The sequence below is a fragment of the Phytophthora infestans genome, genomic scaffold, assembly GCF_000142945.1.
Source record: "Phytophthora infestans T30-4 supercont1.69 genomic scaffold, whole genome shotgun sequence".
Taxonomy (NCBI): Eukaryota; Oomycota; class Peronosporomycetes; order Peronosporales; family Peronosporaceae; genus Phytophthora; species Phytophthora infestans.
In genome coordinates, this window is record NW_003303690.1 from 225,821 (window position 1) to 243,993 (window position 18,173).

Here is an 18,173-nt window from a genome sequence, read left to right on the forward strand (position 1 = left end):
ACGGTCCGAAACGGAACGTTGGTTTCAAGGGCAAGTGTTTCAACTGTGACCAAGTGGGTCAGATGAAGCGGGACTGTCCTGCTACGAAGAAGGGTAGCCAAGACGATGCAGTGTTTGCAGTTGGGGGGAAACGCTCGGCCGGGTGGCTGATTGATAGCGGTGCGACGTCGCACATGACCCAACACCGGAACGACCTGTTTGAGTACAAGTCGTTGGACACTAGCATGGAGGTGACGATTGCAGACGGCAAGAACGCGTCGGATGTGTCTGGCGAGTCAGTTGTAACCCGCTTGAATAAACTGCATTGGGTCCGCTCTTCGGCAGCTCAGATGAAAAATCAGAGTAGGGCGGCTCGGACGGTCAGCACGCGGCGCGTCCACCATCCTCCACTTCCTCAGTGAGCGGCCTGTTGGGTGATGACAGCGATGGGGAGAATGTACCGGTTGGTAGCCTCAATCGCTTGGAAGCGCAGCGCTGATTATGGAACTGGCATCCGTATGCTTTGCCGTCAGCTCCGGCGAAGCAGGTCGTGTCAATCACTACGACCCGGCGGCACCATGGGATTACTCGGTTCCAGTCAATATTGAGCAGCTGCACGACGTTCGCGGTGAATCTCCGCATCGCTGCTTCCTGGTGGAATGGCAGATTACTCCGCTTCAGTTGAGCTGGGTATGGAAACAGCAACTCGACCAACGCTTTGCTCGGCGCATTGATCAAGTGGTAAATGGTGTGACGATCTGTGGGCAGGTGCCTTCGCCTATTATTACAAGAAGCATTTTGCGCGTCGTGACCAGGCTTCTCCTGTTGGTGGCTGCTTCATGGACGCGTTCCGCGCGGCACTTTCTCACCTTGGTGATACTGGTCTTGCATCCACGGCCACTGAGGTATGGGTAGACTTCGTGCGTGATCCCAAGCACTGTCGACGGTGTTTCTCATGCGGAAGCTACGGAATTCTTTCGCGTTCTTCAGCGCAACGATTTTTCGTTGGATTTACGATCTTCTCTTCCAGAGTCCACTTGATACTTCGTACACGAATATGAAACTGCTCGAGAAGTTTGTCCAAACACTGCGTGAAGGAGTGCATCGCACGAGTATTGGTTATGCCCTCGTCGGACACTGCGTTGCTGTTCTCGCGAAGCTTCCAGCCACTGCTGTCTCCGTACTGGATGGAGCTGAACCGCCTGTGACCCCGGAACCTTTGACCAACTTGGAGTATCTCGACAAGGTCAAATGGATGGGAATGATGAAGCTTAATCTAGGGTATCGTTGCCGCCGCGGGAAACGCAAGTCCAGGCCAAATTGAAAGAAAGCCCGCCGCGAGAAGAAGAAGCAACAGAAGTTGTAGGAAATGTAATGTGGGATACATGTAGGCTCTCGGGCCCCTGTACTCTTGACTTTGCCGCTCATCCTCTTCGCCGTTTCCTTTTCCTGGATGCTCCGAAGTTTGCAATGAGATTCGGGACCTGTGAGAGATTCTAGACCGGCTCCCAAGTGCGTTTCTCCTCACCCACCCACTCCACAAGAAATTGGATTCGTTGCTTGTGAGCTCGTTTACCAAGCAGGCTTTGGATGAGTTGTCCAGCTGCGCCGTCGGCTAGAGCGACATCATGGGGCCTCGACATCCGAGTGGCGTCCTTGTAACGCTTCAAAGATCCGGTGTTGAAGACTGGATGAAGTTTGTGTCCGACTTGGATGTTGAGCTCGTACGCGTAATTATACAGTAGAACCTCTTCACCACCGTATAGGGACCTATCCACTTCGAACCAAGCTTGCTTGAGTTGGGTAATCCTGTTTGTCTCCGATCTAAGTGTTTCGTACTAAAATACACTCGGCCGCCAACTTCGAAGACTTGCTCCTCCCGGTTTCGGTCGTACACATCGCACATTCGTTCTTGCGCTTCCGCTAGTTCTTCCTGACACCGCCGAAAAAGAGCTTCTTGTCGCTCATTGAACGCAGCACAACGTCGACTTGTGGGGGCCTTGCCACGATTCTCCGCCGCAAGTTGAAGCGGGTTGAGTGGGACGTATCCGAGATCAGCTTCAAAAGACGCCATCTCGATACTACTGTTCACGGTTGAATTCACTGCGAGATCAGCATTGGCAAGACGAATATCCCAGTCGTCTTGAACAGGTCCCACGAAGCACCGCAAATATTCGTCAAGTGGCCTGTTCATCCGCTCTGTCTGGCCGTCTCCCTGAGCTCGATGTGCTACTGTCATCTTGCATCTTGAGCGCTGTTCCGATTGATTTGAAGACGTGTTGCCAGATGATCGAAACGAACTTCCTGTCTATGTCGGACACGATGCTTGTTGGTATTCCATGAAGTTTCCAGATATGGTCGATGAAGAGGCGGGCAACGCCTTCGGCATCTACCTTCTTCGACAAAGTGACATCGCTTTGTCAGTCGGTCGACGACGACCCAAATGGAATCTACCTCTCGCTTTGTTCGTGGCAAGTCGGTGATGAAGTCCATAGAAATCGATCTCCACCGCTCGTCGGGAACACGCAATGGTTCCAGCAGTCCGGGTGGCTCCGTTAGCCTCGGTTTGTTTCGTCGACAAGGCTCACAGTCGGCAATGTACGATTGGATTGACTTCAACATCTTGGTTCAGTGCCACCTCTTAGTCAGTGTCAAGTACGTCCGCTCCGCACCCGGATGGCCTCTGTAGTTGGAATCGTGACACTCACTGATGCCACCTGCCTCAACTTCATATCGTTGGGCATGACGATACGTGGACCAGCATTGGATGGAGTCTGGTACCACAGCAGGCCGCTGTCTTCCGAATAGCAGCGATATTGTTTCTTCTCTTGTCGCCTGGCTTTCGGCTGCTGGCTATCTGCACGCCGCTAGGTTGCTGTGAACATCGCCTTTGCTACCCGATTTCGCTTGTACGCCTTTTTGATCTTGGTTATCAGCTCGCTGTCAGTGGTCACATCGCTGACTGCAAAACAGAAGGACACATCATTGAAGCTGGTCACACTCAAGTCATGAAAGTACTTCGTCTCCGGTTGCAAGTCTGGTCTTCGGCTAAGCGCGTCTGCGATTCCGTTCTTACCTGGAAGGTATGAGAATGTTGGCTGATACTCCGCGAGGATATCGTACCAGCGCGGAAGACGACGATTCGCCATCTTCTGAGTAAAGAGACCTTCAAGACGCTTGTGATCCGTCTTCACGATTGGTGGCTTGTCCAAGTAGTAAATCCGGAAAGCTGCCAGCGCGTGAACAATTGCCAGAAGTTCTTGCTGCTGCGTCGGGTCGGTTTTCATTTTCCTACTGGTGTAAGCAATGGGTAGCTCAACACCATCGACAATCTGGAAGAGGGCTCCCCCGACTGCAACCTTGCTAGCGTCCGTACGTAAATGCATAGGCTATTGAAGTCGAGCAAGTGCAACACTGGGGAATTGCACTGCCGTTTCTTCAGCTCCTTGAAGCTCTTCAATTGCTCTACGTCGAAACGAATCTTCGCATTGCGCTTGGACTTCTTCTTGAGCAAAGTAAACATACTTGCTGTCAGCTTCGCGTAGTATGGACAGAATCGTTGGACATATCCAGCTAAGCCGAGGAAGCTGTGAAGCCCCTCTTGCGCTCTTAGAATTGGCTAGTCCTTGGTGGTCTGCACCTTATCTGGATCCATTCGCACGCCGTTTCTTCCAACAAAATCTCCAAGGCATGGAGTCTCGTCGGCACAGAAGACGCACTTGGACAACTGCACGTATAACTTGTTGCCTCACAAGATGTCCAATGTTTTGCGAAGAGCCTTCAAGTGATCTTCAATCTCTGAGTCTTCGTAAAGATGTAGATGTCATCGTAGAGCGACTTTGTGTTCTTCAGATCGCGAAAGAGTTTCGACGTCAATCGATGCATCGTCGCTGGCGCGTTGCAGACTCCCATTGGCAGTACCAGGTACTCCCAGAGTCCGTTGGGCGCCTGGAACGCTGTGAGCTTGATATCTTCTGCACGCATACGAACTTGGTAATACGCGGACATCAAGTCCATCGCTGAAAACCAGTACCCTCCGGCCATGGCGTCCAGTATGTCTCCTTTCCTTGTCATCGGTATGCTCTGCCGTATCGTATTGGAGTTCACGTACCGATAATCGTGAACGTTCCGACACCCAACTGTTTTCCGGACGCAGAAGGTTGTCACCGCGTGTGGGCTGATGCTTGGTCAGATAAATTTCTTCTTTACTATGTCTTCAATCTAGAGCACGATCTCACGTTGATGCTCAGGTGACTGCCGCCACTGTTGTTGGTACATTGCAAGGTTGGAATGTTTCACGCTGATCCTGTGCTCGATTTCACGCTTCTCCGGAAGGCCTCCAGGGAGTTCAGGTACTTCGTCAGCAAGTCAAAGGCAGAATTTGCCTGGAAACTTTGCCGGTCTGTCTCCAGATAACGTTGAGCGTTTGCTGATCCGACATTGTCGGGTTGGTCTCGCCGCTCCAAGGACCGAGCGACGTTTTTGATCATTTCGTTTGTCAGAACCAACATGATGTCTGGTTCATCGATCGACTTGGTCTTGATTCTCAGAAACTTTCGCAGTTTTTTTTCTCATGATGAACTTGGTCTATACACCAGCTTCATCCGTGATTCCCATCGGGAACAACTTTTCCACGACGAACATTTCTTCCCTGGCATCGTTGCTCCCAGCAGCGGTACCGTCGCGTCTCGACGACTTCCTCTCGTCTTTGTGCTCTTGCCAGCTGACGCGTCTTCCAGTCGCTCGCAAGCAACTCGTGGGGTCTCACTCTGCTCTGAGTCGCGAACGGGATTGACCGCGGGCTTCACACCCGTTTCCAGCGCGGCACCTCGACAGGAATCGGATCGTTTCGCCGACAGGCCTTTCGCTCCGACAGATCTCCGATGCCCGGAGGCAATTACCGGTCCGCCTTCCTCGATTGGCCCACAGGTTTCACCCACTCGTTCTTAGCGCAAAGTTCTCTTTTTTGTTCCTTCGATTCGTCGACGTCTCCAGTCGATCTGGGGCTGCATGTCCTCGAAAAATGGTATTCCAAAGATGTAGTCAAATTCCTCAGGTATCGCGTAGACAACTGCGACGCATTCATACGCATCGTCTAATCCGGAGACAATGATACATAAAGGTAGTACCTCTAGCTGGGCCTCCACAATCTGGTTGTCTCCTAGCTTGAATCGAATGTTCTTGGCGCTGAACTTCGTTGTCTTCAGCTGGTGTTCTTCTACCCACCGCTGCGACACGTAGATCGTGGTTGCACCACAGTCTAGAAGCATCTTCAATTTTTTCTTCATCTTGCCAGCCACACTGATATCACCGCCGACGGCGAACAGTGGACGTGACTTGTAGACTAGAGGGTTTTCACTCAGAGCATTAAGGCTGACATTATCAAACTTAACTGTTCCGGTTACTTTCTCCTCCACGACAGGAACCTCTTTCACTGTCGTGGCTTCTAGTTTCCCTGCTTCCCTTGATCCTTCTTCCACGCAAAGCAGTTGGTCTTGATGTGGCCAGGTTTGTTGTAGAAGTGACAGGTACGAGTCTCCTTGCTCTTCAAATTCGAGATCGCTTTGAACCTCGGAAGGATTTTCTATCGGACGATTTCTTGCTGTCTTGGGATTGGTCATTAGAGGTCTTTGTGTTCCCATGACGAACCTTGCGCTCACTAGCGTCCTCCACAAAGTATGTCGCCTCAAACCTGACAGCTAAGTCCACGGCGTTACTCAGTGTCTCAGGATTTCTCGAGCTTCACGTAGCTTCGCGTGCGAGGCTTAAGACCGTTTGCGTGGAACAGGACTTGGTCAAGCACGCTCATACCTTCGAATCGGAAGGTGAGGGCTGAGTACTCACCGTTGTAAGTCTCGATATCCGCTGTCTGCTTCAGACACTGGAGCTTTCTCATAGTACTGACAGGTAATTCGACGCCTCGAAGTGTTGGAGCACATGCCCACGGAAACCCCCCACGTGTGCTCTTCCACTTGCGTCGTCGAAGCCCAGTGCAGGAACCACCCCGAAGCCAATTTCTCCGTCGCCGACCTGGTATTCGTGGGCTCGCGTCGTCGATCGCAATCCCGTTAATGCGGCAGGCGTTCTCGATCTAGAACAGCCATTCGCGTACGTCTCCCCCCCCCTCTTGCCGGTGAACTTGAAAAAGTTGCTGGACACTCGCGTGCGCTCCGCCATCGCTTGATTCAGCCGGTCGATCTCGGCTTGAAGCTGCGCGCTCGTCGGCATGGGCTCTTTGCTATCAGGTTGCTGGGACCAGCTAGTGCTACCAGTTTATCCAAGTCAGGGGAGCTTGGGGGAGAGCGCGTCAAAAGAAAAGTGCCGCCCCCGCAGCTCAGACAGATGGAAGCTTCTAGAAGCTTCCACAGCCGTCCTATATCTGCCTGGATATTAATTACAATACTATACATACCATAGTACTACTAACAACCCATTGCAATAAGATAATAGTATCACCCAATCGGATACATTTCCGTGTAGTTTTGTGGGTAGAATCGTCGTGGCCAACCTGGTGCTTCTTGAGTGTATGGAGGACGACGAAGTGGACTGTGCAGCCCGTGTTGGGACGTTAAACGCCGTTACGAAAGCTTTTTCACGTTCGTGAAGATGATCGTACTTCTATGAGGCGGCGGCTAGCCGCTTCTTCACTCGGTTCCTCTCCTCGAGTACTTTTATATATTGAAGCTGCTTTGTGAGGACATGGGCTGCTTTAGCCTCAAGGGCGGAGGAGCTACTGAAAGAATGAAAGTCCTGTTGTTTGTCCCAACGCTTCCGCTCCGCCATCTTCTCATTAGCAGATGTACACGATCGTTTGGAGACCGACCTTTAGAGACGCTCTAATAATGCAAAGCGACCCACTAATGGTTATAAATTTAGTGCCGTTTCGTGGCTCCAGCTTGAGCACGGACAGCCCATGCATTGCTGATCGCGGTACATGTACCGGTATCAAGACGGGAAGATTCCCTTGCCACAAACATTTGCGCATGATCTACATGCATTCCGATGGACTTCATGTAAATGTTTATTTGCCATTGCTGCCCCATTGAATCATTCGCAAATTTGCATACGTCAAGCAGCATCTTCATTTCTTACATCTCCCGCGTGTCGTCCGCTTTAACCGCCAGATCTACGGCTCAAGATGAAGTTTCTCAAGTCTCTGTTCGATAAGAAGTCTCGCAACGGTACCGATCGTGCACCTAATGATGTCGTGATTGCTAGAATGCTGCCTCCCATCGACTTGACACGGACGACTCGTCCTATCACGAGCGCTGGCAACGGGGAGTAGAAACCCAGAGTCGGGATACTCACGCTGTACATGCTGCTGTCCGATATTTGATACCGACAGCTCCAGATTTAGCCGGCAAATTGACAAACATCAATAAACGGTGGATCATTAAGACACTTTTTAATTTTGTTGCGCTGAAATAAGCTACTTTTAATAACTTTGCGCTGCGTTAAAAACAGAAATGGTCTGTTTTCTTAACTAACTTAGCCAAGCCAAAATGGCTACATGCACAGAAGAACTTGGCCTGATGCAGCAGAACGAGATCAGCTTTGTTGTGTCGTACAGCTGTACAAATTTCATCTTAGATTTGCGATCTCCTGTCCTGTAGTTGGCAAGCATTCAGGCTTAGTCCTAATCATTTGAAGCATTTGTTGATGCGTCGATGCACTAGGGTGCTTTGCCCCCTTCAAAGCAGCGGCTCGGATGAATGAGTCGTTGTTCATTTTCCAATCTGCACTGCAAGCACCCCCCCCCTCCACCATCTCCCCACGCAAGCTCACCGCCATTATGAGTGCACAGCCAGGTTTCAATGAGCCGTGGGGCAACGGCCTCAGGCCCACAAAGAAGCAGATTGACCGCTGGACGGACGAGAAGTGCGTTATTCTTTGCTCTGTGAAATGTATGATTATCTCTAACTGAATGACCCGACTACTCCAGCTCGGCCAAGTGCCTTGAATACGTCAAACAACACGCAGAGCGCGGCAATCCAGCCTTCGTCATTAACTGCATCGACGAGTTCGCGTCCACGAACCACATGATGAACATTGGACAAGTGGTAAATTATTTCTGAGGTTGCGTCCGGATTGGGCCTGGATTTGAGGCATGGGATCTACAAATGGAACGGTGAGCAACTATGAGCGGGGTCTGAGCTTTGGTCAGAGCTATGTTTCAGGTAGCTGTAGTCCGTTGTGTAACCACTTAAAAGTGGCGAGTGTGTAGGGAAGAGAAGTTGCCAGCATCCCAATCAAAACTGTAACCGCTACGCACTCTGTAACCACTACGCACTCTCGATCGGGCAGGGCTCTTAGTTTGACACTTCCAATCCTTACTTCTCCTACTCAACAACTAATCCGCTACTGCTCTGGACCATGTCCTCTACTAATCCAAGCCTGCATCCCGCCGCTGTGCACAGCCTGTCTCCTTAAACCCAAGCTACTCACCCAATAAGAGCTCCTCCTGGTGAAAACATGATCTTCGAAACAAAACCAGCTGCTCGTTCCCCACCAGCCTTGGTAGTAGCTCACTCAGCTGATGTGCATAGTGATCGCTACGCTACAATCGCCAACCTGGGCGGGTACCAGTACACTTGCGCTTGGACATCGCGCCAAAAGATTGTATACCGATGCAGTTATTACCGTGGCAGACAGTGCAACGGTAAAGTTGAGCTCCGTGCAAACACAATGGAGTTTACAAATTTCGTTCCACATACATGCCGTGCAGAAGCAGATGTAGTCGCTAACGACCCGGTGGATAATGTGAGGAAAATACAAGTCGCTGTCGATAAATTGGCCCGCGATCAAATTGCGCTGTCTGCCACGACTATTTGGTCTCAAATAGAGGAACAATTCTACGGAGGAGGCCAAATGCAAGTCATTGTTGGACAATCGCGCGAGCAAGTGCTAAGTCGTGTGTATCGTGCACGCAACCGTCATTTTGGCGGCAACATTCATGGATGAATTGAGCTTCCACCTCTTTCACGCGTTCAAGACCAACCGCTAAACGTTTTTCATTCCACTATATTAGTGGCTTTGATGACAGCGGCAATCCCAGCAGAACCATCGGCTGGGCTCACCTGGAGCTGATTGCTTTGCTAAAGTACTCGGGGACTACGATTTTTATTGACGGCACATTTAGATGTATGCCCCGTGGATTTTGCCAATATGTGGTACTTATGGTGCACGATCGCTCTACGGGGTACTATTGTCCTGTTTTTTACGTGTTAACTACACGACAAACAATGGATTCGTATTATGATCTTCTCCATTTCATCATGCAAGCTACTGACCAGCAACAGGAACCTAGGGAGGTGGTATGCGATTTTGAGAGGACCTTAATTGACGCAATTGAAGTGCAGTTTCCTGCAGCAGACATCATCGACTGCCTGTGTCATTTCAAACAGGCAGTTCGTCGTAAAATCCGCAAGCTTGGTATTTCAAACAGTGCTGCAACAATCGCAATGACCCCGGGGTAATGAATATGCTCACAGTAGTGCCAGAAGAACAAATCGAGATTGGAGGTATTACCTGCAGCTTAAAAACCGCTGTAGAGCAGCTAACGTTGCGTACGCCCGCTTAAAATGGCGAGCATTTTGGTCCTACTTCAAAAGTACTTGGCTCAATATGTACAAGACTGACTTGTGGAATGTACATGGGATGAGTGAGCGACTAGTTACACGGACTAACAATCCCTTAGAAAGGTTTAACCGAGCGTTAAACAGGGCGTTTGCAACCCCGCATCCGAGTCTTACGACCTTTGCTGCCACCGTTGAGGCATTGGCTAGAGGCCACGTTGCTGTTATTGCTGCCATTCGTGATCGTCGCGCTCGCGGATGTCCTCGCGAGTCAATCCAGCTACCGCAACCGGTTGAACTTCCTGTTGAAGAAGAGATCTCAAGTGGAGGCGAAGAAGATGTTGATGACGGTGCATCCAGTGAAGGTGAAACGGACGGTACCGTCAGCGATGACGACGACGAGGCTGGAAATGGCGGCGACGACGATATGACAGGTGAGTAGGACAGCTAGAAAACGACATATGCGCTAGTAACAATGCGCTCCGGAGGGATGCACCTTATATTCTACACTTAATCCAAATTGCATTTACAAAAGGTACAGCATTTGGTAGGGCCTGGATTAGCGGTCTGGTTTTCCATCTGACCTGACAATTAGACCATACCCAATTACGACCGAATAAAAAGCTTACCGGGCAAGTCAAGCGAGCCGTGATTGACGAGGAGATGCGCAAGAAAAAGTCAGTCGTGATGGCAGAACTGGGCGCTTACACTGGCTACAGTACCGTGAGGTCCGCGAGTCTGCAGAGTGAGGTCGTCGGCAAGGAGTCGCATTACTACTCGTTTAAAAACTCGCCAGTATTCGCTGCTCGCGTACGTGAGATGGTAGAGATTACGGGGCTAGTTAAATCAAGTGACGGTGTATGTTGGGGCGCTCTCAGAGCAGTATCAAGTGCTGCGTGGCAAGACCGTCGACGTACGTGACTAAATTGTCTGCAGCTGTCGCAGTACTTCGCTAACAGTGCTTTTTTGTGTAGTTGTACTTCATCGACCACGAGAAGACGGTCAATTTGTCCGATCTGAAGATGATTATCGGCAGTCAAACGTTGGCTCCCAGCTCTGTTATCGCCGCAGAAAGCGTGGTGAGACTTGGTGCGCCCGACTATCTCGAGTTTATTGAGAACAACCCTCAATTCTCGACTGAGCGTCACACAATCAGCTGTGGACGTGACGGCCTTTTGCTGCCGGACCTGTCCATCGCCACATTCTTGGGATAATGATATCCACATTGTTTTAGGATGTGAGTTCCAAGTACTTTTCTCTATTGATTTTATAGTACTTATATCAATGCATTTTTTTCGCCATGTAATGGGATCTGGAAGATAATTGCACTGTTATTTGTACCTGCTGAACATGTGCAAATACTGGCCGACGATTTTGTCGGCATTGAAGATATGCGGGGAAGCTAGCGTGTCCAGATGGACAGCGTCGAACCCGAACAGCTTTTTCGCCTCGATAAAGAACGATAAATCGTGCTCTTCGTGGCCTGGGGCGTGGTGGGCAAAAACTTACAAATACCTGTTAAGACACAGAAAATTTCGATCACAACATTAACAGCCAATGCGATTCACATAGAAGAAGAACGTGTCGCACCTTTCCTCCAGGTGACAGACACGCGTCGATAAATTTCAGCAAGTCTTCATGCTTGGGAAGCCAACAATAAAAAGGACCATCTTCAAACTTCAAGTCAGCACTCGAAACTTACCAGGCCATGCAGCCATAGACACTCTGCAACAACTGCCACTTCAAATCGAGCTTTGTCGAGTCGTCTGGGGCTTCAAACGCTTGTTGCTCGTCCAACACGGCAGACGGCGAAGCATCAAGACATTTCAGCAGCGCAGCTGTGTCACTGCCCCAGAGATGTTCCCGTACGTCACGTCTCCCAGTCCTCAATCAATGTGCGTTACGCTTGATATTCGTTTCAACATTTTTCAACAATGAGTCGCTCGGGTAATCTGCAAAAGACCACTCCAAGATGTAAAGAGATTTAGAAACACTTTTATTGATCCCCTCTCACCTGTCATCACATGCAACTTTGCACCGAAATGGAGTACCACAAGCGACGGCAGCACCCTGTAGAATAATTAACAATGATCGTCTGTAAGTTCCCTCGTATCTTATGTCGTTTTCACTGAAAAAACCACGAAGCTGCGCCAAATTTCACGATCCTCTGACCCTCCATCAGCTCGGGATGTTTCGCAAAGTGCATGGCGATGAATCTATGGACAGCAAGATGTAGCATAGGGTTGGTAGATTAAGTTGCAATATTGTTCTTCGCTTGAGCTGCAGTAGAAACGCACCGCTCCATTCCAGACAGCGCAAATGAAGAGCGAGCCGGGGATTAGGGGCGGACCGAGGGTCAAAATGGGGGAGTTGAATTTTTTTTGGCAGTCTTTCATACGTTAAGTGCTGCACAACCAGTGATGTCAAGCAAGCGACATCAGCCGGCGATCACGACGTACTTCAACAAGAAGTCACGTGTAGTACTACCAGCCACAGGCGATACGCTTCGCCAAGCCCCCGTGCTGCCTCCTCCAGAGGAACTGCACACCGAGCACCATCGTGCGGCATCTGATTGGTGCTCGAAATTTTCCTTTTTTAAAACAATGTAACGGAGTGTAGTGCTGCAGATTTCGTAAAGTGCGACCCGGCTCATAGGCCGCCAAATATATTCTTCGTTAAGCAACTAGTAGAGCATCCCGGTCTTTTACGGTCTGTGATTCAAGCCTATGTCTCGATGGGACATCACCAACCACATTTACCCCACTATCCTGGACACAAGGTAGGCGGGTGCTTACGGTCATATTCGGCTTCTTGGTTTGAAAAGACCGGTGGCTTGAATATTCAGCCACATCAAATGCAGCTTACTGTTTGCATTGTTATCTTAGCCGAGAAGTGATGACGACAGAACGCGAGCTTACGGTCTATGCTCAACCAAACAAAGGATATCGAAACTGGAAGAAAGCCACGGGCAAAGATGGATTTACAAAGCACGTTGGTCAAAGATCCTCCAGACACCATTCAGCTGCTCTAGAGTTTGAAGCTCGTAGGACGGCTGAAAATGATGTGTGATTCGCCTTACAAGAGCAAGTGAATAGTCAGCGAGCTCAGAACCGAGCGCGACTTACTTTAATACTCAATATTTGCCTCCTCTTAGCTAAACAGGAAATCGCCTTTCGCGGCAACGACGAGAAGGTTTGTTAGTTATTGCTGCTGACGGTGCCATATTCTCGATAACTACAGTGGTCACGGTAATGAATCTCATTGAAATTATTGTATCTCACACAGCAATTGATCTCCATGAGAGTATTAATGAACTCCCATTAAATAGTGGGTGGCATAATATATTTCATAGCTGTTATATGTAGCCCTGAAAATAATCTCACATCTAAATGTCGGCATATATCATATCAGAAGGTAGAGTACCGATCACCGTCGCCGATGGTATTTCCTCTTTGTCGCTTGTGTTCAACTCTGTGTTTCCAGCAACGTCTCAAGCGAAATGATCCGGGTATTTTCGAATAATTTCTTGCAGATGAGGAAATAATTGTGTTGTTCTCCGTACTCCATCAAGGTCCAAGGACAGACCACTTCTTGTTATAGCTTTGCGAGCGTAGGTGATGCCGGTTTATCTCTGTGCGAGTTGACCTCGCGTCCAGCTTGATCAGCAAGAGACAGGAAAAACTTCTGGCCCGGATTCCGCAGATTTCCCGACCACGATCCATCTTTTCTGACTGTATCCTGCCACTGCTCTCCCTCGATAAGGTCAATCTTATTATCGCTCCACAGGCTATCCCAAACATCCTTAATCTTGGCAATCACGAAAGAGTCCGCTGGTTGACACAGATCCGTGGCGTTGGCAGGAAAGAATTGTGGCTTGGCATTAAGAGTAGCCAGCTCGACCTTGCATTCTTCTTCGCCTAAATGAGATGCGCAATTGTCCAAGAAGATGGTCCTCGTTCGGCCTAGGCGATCTGTTTTCATCGCTATCTTCTCAGAGATATACTGCCGAGACACTCTCTATCCATACACTCTTTAGGGCCCGTACGATAGCAAACTCCGGGTACATCGTCCTTCACGCCGCGGATCGGATATTTGGAGTCATTGTTAGTGAAGATCATCATTGGAGGCATAATTCGTGCTCCAGGACCACCTGATATCCTCACGGCCATCGTGATGCCCTCCCCGACTGAAACATCATCCGCGTACTTAACTTGCTTGTCGCCGACAAACCCGAGCGTCTTCTTGTTGTCAAAGTCGACTACAAAGTGAGGCTCATCGATAGTTTCCACAATTTCTTCCCATCTTCAAATGCACGCTTCACCTTACCTAGGTGGCGCGCAACTTCTTGATCTATCGCAGCCTGCTTAGCTACACTGACCTGCTTTTTGCCGGTTTAAACTCGCAACACGATGTCATGATTCTCCATAAAACTTTGAATCCACCGTGAAGTCACCTTATCGTAGAGCTTAGCACCGTTCTCATCTACACTTTCTTCATCATAGCCTTCTCCTTGAGTACGTAGGATTCGTAGTGCCAATTATTACTAATGGTCCAAAACATTTTGAGCTTACTACTCATCTCGTTAGACTGTGGGGAGGTCGAATTATCAAACTCAAAACTATCCTGAAGCCTTTGCTTACTACGATTCGCGTCATCGTTCATTAAATCATTTACTCGCTTTCTCTTGGCGCCAATAAGGGCGCAAACCATTGCTGAATCGTACGAGGAGTGCGTTTTCCGAAGATTTGGAGCTAGCGAGATGATTAGGCATGATCGGGAGCCAGGCCTTATGTCCGATTTCTTTCGAGCATTCAACCGGATCCTGGGGCAGCGACAGCGAGCAACCATGGCATATCGTCCCCAAGCTAACGGATCGGCCGAGCGCATGGTGCAGACAATCACGAGAGCACTCAAGATCGAGTGCTGATCTGAACCAGGGACCAAACGCGGTAATTCACAACCTTGATGCTGTGCTCGACGGACTGCCGAAAAAACGACTCGTCATTACGGATCGGTTCTACTCGAGCGTGCTGCTGTCTTCGATTCTCCTACAACGGGGTCTTTATCACGTGGGCACCATTCAGACGAACCGGCGCGGATATTGCAACACGATTCTATACAAGCAAGCCAAGAGGCCAAAGAAGATGAAGAGAGGGCTGTATCTAATTGCACAGTCAAAGGTAGAGCCAAGCATGGTGGCCGTTTCGTGGATGAACAACCGACCCGTTCACTTCATTGCCACGGGCTGCGGTACTGGTGTGGTAAGTTTGGTAAGACGTGCAGGTGCTGACACTGTTGACGTCCCATCACCCCAGCTCGTCAAGGACTACCAAGAAGGCATGGGAGGCGCAGATATACAAGATCAGTTGCGGCTCCAGCGATATTCAATACAGGTACTACCATTTGTATCCTACATTACTTTAGTTTCATATTGACAATTGTTATCGTGTACACTACAGGGAGCGATGAAAATGAAGAAGTACTATCGTACTATCTATCTCGGACTCATTGACATGGCGTTAGTCAATGCCTACATCATCCATCGCCACGTCAAAGCAAGATTGAACCCAGGTCGTGCTCCACCCACGCACGCAAAATTCATGAGATCTATGCAAGTCGCATTGCTGAACGTGGGAGTTGCCGACTTCGAAGGAGACCCATCTGTCGAAGCTTTGGCTGGTACAAGCGTTGTGCTGTCGACACACCCTCGCTACACACTCCCGGCCCATCACACACCTCGCCAAGTGGATATTTTTCGCACGACAAGAGCAAAAACCGGAAAAGAATCGAGCAAAAGACGTCAGTACGGATGCAAAGTGTGTTCATTACTTCGCCCGGCAAAGACACCGTGGGAGACTACGTTTTACTGCGTTGAGTGCTCAGAGGAAAGGATGAATCGCCAGTCGGGGGCACGAGGAAAGATTTACCTAGGCCAAAAGGTTCGCCAGCACGACCCGTCGGGATCAATAAGCTCAGCAACTTGCAGCCAGATTTGACACAACCTTTGGGGCGCTGGTGCTCGTATACCCCCTGGATTGAAGACAATTCGCATGCGCTCACCAAGCGGCTCAAGCTCGCTCCGCACTGGAGAAAATATTGATGACAGCGATGAAGAAGAAAGCTCGGCCAACGAATCTTCAAGGGAGGCAGAAATAGAGGTTAGTGCAGGAGACGTAGGCAGTATTGAAACTGCGTGCATCTAATACAAAGCTGTATGAAGTGTCAACCGCGTTACACTAGGAATGATTGTAGTCCGTTTGAGTGAATGCATTTGTAGAATTTTGGAATTTTTTTCTACATCTTCATTGTGTTAATCCTGGTTAATATAGAGTACACGATCCCGTACATTGGCTGATAACCTGTACGGAACAGGGTAGATAAGGAGTAAGGATTGTGAGCTTCGCAAAACTCCGCAAATAGTAAAATCAAGATAGAACACTATCCTGTATAATACAGGGTAACTTTTGCCCTAAATCGCGGGGCTAGAGGGGTTACAACCTGCAATATTCCTTCTTCTGTCGAATACAGAATACGGCCTTTATTGGGTTAAATATCCTTTAAGGGCTTTATTTATCGAGTGCATGGCTTTAACGAAAGGGTTAACACACCAATACCCAGCTGCTTTTTCGTTACTTTCAGCTCCCCTGCAATCATCTGCGCTAGGTGTAAGCTACGGACAACATTCACGCAAATTTGATAACTTCGGCGGTCGTAATTTACTGTGATCTGAGAGTAAGAAATGAGATAGGTTTTGGTCACCTCCTAAAACTCAGGGTATAAAATTCAGAGAGCAACAACACGTTGTACTGTAGCAATGTAAACAGCAAATATCGACCATTGTAGGCTTGCAGGTGCTTCTGAGTCACATACTAGAAGGCTTTCAATGTAAGAAATGACGAGATTCGTGCGTAATACATGTTTCCACTAGGCATACACACTGTTCGACCATGATTCCCTTCTCCCAGAACTATGTCCTAGTCGTAGTTACGCGTCCGGACATGTTTCACAATCATCTCAGCAAGCTTACTGTTCCCCCGTATAACATCCTCTCCAATCTCTTCCCTGATCTTGTCCATTTTATATTTGTTCCACTTCACGAACATCTTACGTTGATACTCCTCGTTTGTCAACATTATCTCCCACGTTGCACTGGAAAAGGGCCCCCAGTGCCATTTACCGACGACGCCTGGAGCTCTTTCTTCAGTGTCAGCACCGTCGTAGTTCCGTAGCAGACGATTGGGAGCTTGGTGAGCTTGATCAGTGGCAGCGCATTGCGTGAAATATACCACTGCAGCAGCCACCGCCATGAAACGTACATAGACGCATCACACCTTGGAGAATTACTGTCGACTAGGCTGCCTTAGGCCTGGATGGAGATTTGTAAAGTGAGAAACACAAGAACTGGGAGCGGGGCCCAGTACTGCGCTTCATTTCTCAGACCCCAAGCTTTACAGTAACAGACAAGGCCCTGTGTGTAATTCACAGACTATTAGTACGATCTACTCGGCGCTGTATTTAATCAGAACCAGAATAACGCATGTTTTGCAGCACATACGTATCGCCTGACGCATCCGTACCGATGGTTACGGCATGTTTAAGAGAACGGGAAGGGCTAAAATTTGGACTAATCGTGGGTACGGTTTACGGTAAAATGGTTTACAGGACGAATTCTCGTGCAGTGAAAACGTAGGCATCCTGATAAACTCTAGTTAGCAATAGCAGTACATGTATTCACATTAACCAGCATAACGCAATCGCCTGACGCATCCGTACCGATGGTTACGGCACTTTTAAGAGAACGGGAAGGGCTCAAGTTTGGACTAATCGTGGGTACGGTTTACGGTAAAATGGTTTACAGGACGAATTCTCGTGCAATGAAAACGTAGGCATCCTGTAAACTCTAGTTAACAATACCAGTACATGTACAGTATTCACATTGCAGTTAGCCAACGATACAGTTTCTTCTACTCTGAATTCACATTGCATTTAACCATGAACGACAAGTTTCTTCTACTACACTGTACGGTTATATATCGCTCTTATGCTCCAGATACGGTCACGAATAGTACCTGGTTCGGTACGAATACAGTACACATGGCCTAAACTTTTTTTGGCTACTGTTTTCGTACAGTGTTTAGAGCTACATGTAATGAACTTCTGTCTATTAGCTGCTTGATGTTGCCACTGTGTGTACTGTACATGTACGATAATAGGTTACATAGAATGACCTTGTCCACTGCTGTTTTTTATCGATCGATGCGTTGAAGAGCGCTTTTGGATTATCGTAGGATTTGAAAGCCCTCCTTCGCGGCACAGTGTCATTTTGCAATTTGCTTCCCAGGGTGACTCACTGGCATTCCAATCTGTCTAATTTTCAATGCGTCTTGAGTACATACGTTCTCCGTAGTGCTTACAGCGGCTCTTCTCTCATCGGACATCGCTGGGTCAGCTACCACTCGAACACCAAAACGAGTGGAACTGAATGGTGTTGCTGGGCAACAAGAGGGAACGGGCTACAAGTACGAGAGACGTTTCCGACGCGTCGTGGCACTGAGGGTGATCCAGTCGATGAAGATAGGGCCATTGCTGGTATTAACAGACTGTAAGACTGGAAACACT

General features: G+C 48.9%; 2 protein-coding genes across 2 annotated transcripts; one reads left to right on the forward strand and one right to left on the reverse strand.

Moving 5' to 3' along the window:
• Positions 1 to 7,771: 7,771 nt before the first annotated feature.
• Positions 7,772 to 10,768, forward strand: PITG_18505 (uncharacterized protein; the record flags this gene model as incomplete). Its single annotated transcript, XM_002997576.1, has 9 exons — positions 7,772 to 7,857; positions 7,922 to 8,039; positions 8,397 to 8,443; positions 8,526 to 8,638; positions 9,119 to 9,178; positions 9,349 to 9,451; positions 9,702 to 9,988; positions 10,150 to 10,364; positions 10,529 to 10,768. 9 exons carry the CDS (start codon positions 7,772 to 7,774, stop codon positions 10,766 to 10,768), a joined length of 1,269 nt encoding a protein of 422 aa, XP_002997622.1.
• A 5,760-nt stretch (positions 10,769 to 16,528) lies between these two features.
• Positions 16,529 to 16,861, reverse strand: PITG_23129 (secreted RxLR effector peptide protein, putative; the record flags this gene model as incomplete). The annotated part of the gene is made up of 1 exon (XM_002997577.1): positions 16,529 to 16,861. The coding sequence occupies one exon, from the start codon at positions 16,859 to 16,861 to the stop codon at positions 16,529 to 16,531; it is 333 nt and encodes a 110-aa protein (XP_002997623.1).
• Between the last annotated feature and the right edge of the window lie 1,312 nt (positions 16,862 to 18,173).